Raw genomic sequence first — 5,167 nt, forward strand, 5'->3', positions numbered from 1 at the left:
TTTTTTAGACAAGAACCATAACTCGTTTTTATATATTTTTTTCTTTTTAAATAAATTTATTATGGAGACGCAACTTTTTATTATCAAACATAATAAAATAGAATGTAATAATTGTAAAAAAATTGTTGTCTAATATTTTATTGTTATAGACAGATATAATCACCTCAAATAGAGGATAACAGTTACAAAAATTATGAGCTTTGCATGCCAAATTAAAAAGAGGCATTTACATACATACCACATAATTCCTATCTATTTACACAAATCACCTATGCATAGATTACAATGATCCTAACAAGCTTTGCATGCCAAATTAAAAGGGGGCATTTACATGCATACCAACCAATACCCATCTACTTTTTACATTTAAACCACCACCATTTTAACTATTAAAAAGTGAACTATACCTTTTCATGCATACTTGAGGTGGGCATGAATGTACAAATTAGTATAGGTGTTAGATATGTAAATACATAGGAATTCAGTGGTATGTATGTAAATCTTCCAATTAAAAAATAAATCTAGGATTTAAGTAGAGAGATGAATGCATTAGAAACATTCAAAAGAGCAGCACTTACGGTATAAGGTAACAGCCAAAAATTCATTTATAAATTTGATCCAAGTACTAGCCCAACCAACATCAATACTCCATCTGAAAAGCACAAAATTTGAACGTCAAGACAAACGGCTCAATAGTTTATAGGGGCATTTGACAGACATACCACCACCCAATTCTTATGTACTTACTTAACTACACCTAAATTTTCCTTTTTACATTTATACCACCCAAATCTTTCATTATCACATATAAACTACCAATATTTTAACTCTAAAAAGTAGAATACACCTTTTCATGCATGGACAAGGTGACATATATGTAAAAACTGAAGTTTATGTAAATACATAGGAATTCAGTAATATGTATGTAATGATATCCTAGTTTGGAATTCCTAGTTTATATCAGTGATAGGAATTCCTAGTTTATATCCTTTTGCAGATAATAAAGATATATTCAATTGAACATCTTACTTTCTAGTGGGATGATCCAATTCCCAGCTGATAAATAACATTGCGAAGTACATAGCTCCCATAGAGAAGATGAAGTGGAATAATTCATAGCTGTAGGGTATATCATCTGTTGTTTGAACCTCATCCTTTCTAAACTAAAAAATAAACAATTAAAAGTTATATATGTAAGATGGCATAAATGTAATAAATGAAGTTTAGATGTTAGATATGTAAATATAAAGGAATTGGGGGTCTGTATGGAAATCTTCCTAAAAGTTATTGTTATTCTGCTTTAAGGAAATACTTGAAGTCAAGAGTACATTATTCCGTAGTTAAGAAAATATCAAATGTATGATAATACACTCCAACATAAAAATTTAAGCTTTACGAAAAATCTCCTAAAAATATGTATTTTTGTCTACTATAATAAAAAATGGGGGCATTAACATACGTGGCACCCAATTGCTATATATTTACATGCCCAACACCGAAACTTTATTTTTTACATTTATACCACCCAAATCTTTTATATCACGTAAAAAGTACCACTATTTTTACTTTTTAAAAGTGATATAAACATTTTTCATGCAAGGAAAAAATGCCAAATATGTAAAAATTAAAGTTTAGGTGTTAGATATGAAAATATACAGGATTTGAGTGTTAGGTATGTAAATCTTCCTAAGAAAATCTATATAATGATAGAAGTCTGGCTCACCTTAAGAGATTGGAAATCACTTCCCATCATAAAGGTCGATATTACGATTGAGCATACTGCAAAGAGGAAGCTCTGCAGGAAAAGAATAATCCAAAGTTCTAGTTAATGCTTCAGGGACCAGAAATTTTAAAAAAAAAAATTTACAAAAACTAATAATATATCTCACAAAAATGGTAGTCCAATCCACATTCTCTGATATTCTGTTGTGGGAATTTCTTTTCGAAGTGAAGGGTTCTCTGCAGATTCATGAGATTAATCATTTGTGTAGGTTTAGACTTGGAACTTTTCTTCGTAAATTTTTGTAATTTATAAAGACAAACAGCAGCCAATAGGAGATAAATTGCCAGTATCATATATTACCTCATCAGAGATTGAGATGCGTAATCATGCATTTTTTGTTTTTTTTTTTAAATTTACATACAAAGCACACAATTCTTATGTATTTACATATTGCACACCTAGACTTTCATATTTACATACGCAACACCAAATTGAGTGCTATGTGTGTAAAACTGAAAGTATATGGGTAAGATATGTAAATGCACAAGAATTGTGTGCAGATGTAAATACACAAGAATTGTGTGCTGATTATGTAAAGGACCCTTTACTTATTTTCCATTTTTTTTATTTTAAATGTTCTGACATGAAGTGATTAAAATTACTTGAAATATAGGATTGGTTTAGCCTAAGATGTTGAATCTATATTTGGTTCATATGGTGGGTCCCGGTAGGCAACACAATTAACAATTTCTCGAAGTAAACCATTGCAGGCAGCATGCTTTTAAGTTCTCCCTACATATCAATTTAAGTTTGACAACTCTACTAATTGTGAATACAATTATTTTTCATATTTTCAAAATACCTCTATATATTGATGGAAAGCAGCTTAAAGGGATTTATTTCCACCATTACAACAACAATGACAACAACAAGCCTTTATCCCACTAAGTAGGCTACATGAATTCTTTTTCTCCATTGCGTCCTCAGAAGGATCAAAACAACCAAACTTTAAAGATAAAACAACAACAACCGCCTTGATCCCACTAAGTGAGGTCAGCTACATGAATCCTTTTCTCCATTGCTTCCTATTGAGTGTCATATTTTCATTTAATTCTAATAAATTGAGATCAATTTTTATACAATTTGTTCAAGTCCTTTTAGGTCTACCTTTGCCTTCCTTAACATAAGTTGAATCTAAAACATCTACTCTCCTAACAGGATCCTCAGATGGTCGGCGTTTAATGTGACCAAAACATCAAAGACGACTCTCTCTCATCTTGTACGACACTGGAGCTACACCAACCCTATCACGTATATATTCATTTCACATTTTGTCTCCAAGTGTCAAGCCGCTCATCGAAGCATTCTCGTCTCAGCAACACTTAACCTATTTATGCTTCTCTTTTAAAGGCTAGCATTTTGCACCATCCTCGGAAGGATCAAAACAACCAAACTTTAAAGATAAAACAACAGCAACCGCCTTGATCCCACTAAGTGAGGTCAACTACATGAATCCTTTTCTCCATTGCTTCCTATTGAGTGTCATATTTTCATTTAATTCTAATAAATTGAGATCAATTTTTATACAATTTGTTCAAGTCCTTTTAGGTCTACCTTTGCCTTCCTTAACATAAGTTGAATCTAAAACATCTACTCTCCTAACAGGATCCTCAGATGGTCGGCGTTTAATGTGACCAAAACATCAAAGACGACTCTCTCTCATCTTGTACGACACTGGAGCTACACCAACCCTATCACGTATATATTCATTTTAAGTGTCAAGCCGCTCATTGAAGCATTCTCGTCTCAGCAACACTTAACCTGTTTATGCTTCTCTTTTAAAGGCTAGCATTTTGCACCATAGAACATTGCATCTCTCACCACCATCTTATACAATTTTACTTTCAATCCGAGCGGAACCTTTCAATAGGCCCGATGCATTCCTCCACTTACCAACCAACTTGAATTCTATTAATAACATCCTCATCTATATCAACATTACCTTGAACTATAGGCCGGAGATATAAAACGATGACATCTTTTAATGTTTTATTTTCACCATTGTAGAATAAAATTTTCACATTTTAAAAATTATTAGCATCAACAAACTGAAATGGGGCATTTGAACTTTAGCATTTTGGAATTATTCACATGATTGATAATTGTAAAAAAAACTTAATATAAACGATCAAATCACGGCAAAGACCTATCTAAGATGCATGATTCAAAAAATAATGGAGTAACATACCACATAATTCTTATGCATTGACATATCTAATGCCTAAACATTGATATTTACATGCATACCACTAAAATATTTTACATCACATAAGAAATATTAGTAGCACCACTATCTTTTTAAAAGTGAAATACACCTTTTCATGCATAGGTTTATGACACAAAGGTGTTATAAATGTAAGTATCTAACTTTGAGTTTCGGATATGTAAATACGTAAGAATTGTGTGGTACCCCCCAAAAAAAAGCACTCATGAGAAAATAATATTTACCTTCGAATAGCGGACCAACAGAGAAATACGATGTATAATCCCATCATTCCAGATGAAAGAAGCCCTTTATTAACCTTTTTTATACGTATCAACAAAGCAAATAACAAAATCATCACAATAAAGTGGTGAAGGAGAAAAAAAAATAGAACAAGAAAAGGGAACAATACCTTAGAGTGCAAAGATATAGCCATCATTATCTTCACTAAAATTGCAGTCCATGTAATGAAAAAAATATTAAGAATCCCCGTTTCATCGGAGACGTAGATGAAGTACATGAGAGTAAGCCCGCCAAAAGAAGCAACGTAGAATAGAGTAGATAAGAATAATCCTATGAGGTCACTGAAGATACAGGAACGTGTGTTGGTTTCAAACTTAGTTATAAGTTAAGAAGAATTTATGATTGGAAAAAGGGGCATTTACATACAAAACACCCCATTCTTAGGTATTTACATATCATATCACATAAAAAATACCACCATTTTAACTTTACCACATAAAAAATACCACCATTTTAACTTCTAATAAGTGAAATACACCTTTTCATGCATAGGTAAGGTGGCATGTATGTAAAAAAATGAATTTCAGGTGTTATATATGTAAATACATCGAAATTGGGTGATATGTACGTAAATCTTCCAGGAAAAAAAATACATAATATGATCAAAGAAGTGCAATGAATTTTATGATTTCATATAACAACATGAAAACACAACTACCTTTATCAGAAAGTTCTATTCGTATCCTGATAAATTTTTCATAGAAATTCACTATATTCTTAAAGAGAAACATAACAAGAATAAATATTGATGCATATTTGCATGCTAAGATTACCATATCATTGATGTGATAGCTACCATTTGCAGATTTGATCAATCAGCTTACACGATGAGATTTAATTATTAAAAAAAGGAAAATTTATATAACTAGCACACAATT

At 31.5% G+C, this 5,167-nt stretch overlaps 1 protein-coding gene across 1 annotated transcript; it reads right to left on the minus strand.

Annotated features, from left to right (window-relative positions):
- Positions 1 to 578: 578 nt before the first annotated feature.
- Positions 579 to 4,698, minus strand: LOC110032212 (probable serine incorporator; the record flags this gene model as incomplete). Its single annotated transcript, XM_020735765.1, is given in 6 exon segments — positions 579 to 652; positions 1,030 to 1,163; positions 1,724 to 1,795; positions 1,890 to 1,959; positions 4,232 to 4,305; positions 4,399 to 4,698. Coding segments are annotated over 6 exon segments (532 nt in total), but the record flags the coding sequence as incomplete, so codon positions are not given.
- Between the last annotated feature and the right edge of the window lie 469 nt (positions 4,699 to 5,167).

Source organism: Phalaenopsis equestris, unplaced genomic scaffold (genome assembly GCF_001263595.1).
Source record: "Phalaenopsis equestris unplaced genomic scaffold, ASM126359v1 Scaffold000885, whole genome shotgun sequence".
Taxonomy (NCBI): domain Eukaryota; kingdom Viridiplantae; phylum Streptophyta; class Magnoliopsida; order Asparagales; family Orchidaceae; genus Phalaenopsis; species Phalaenopsis equestris.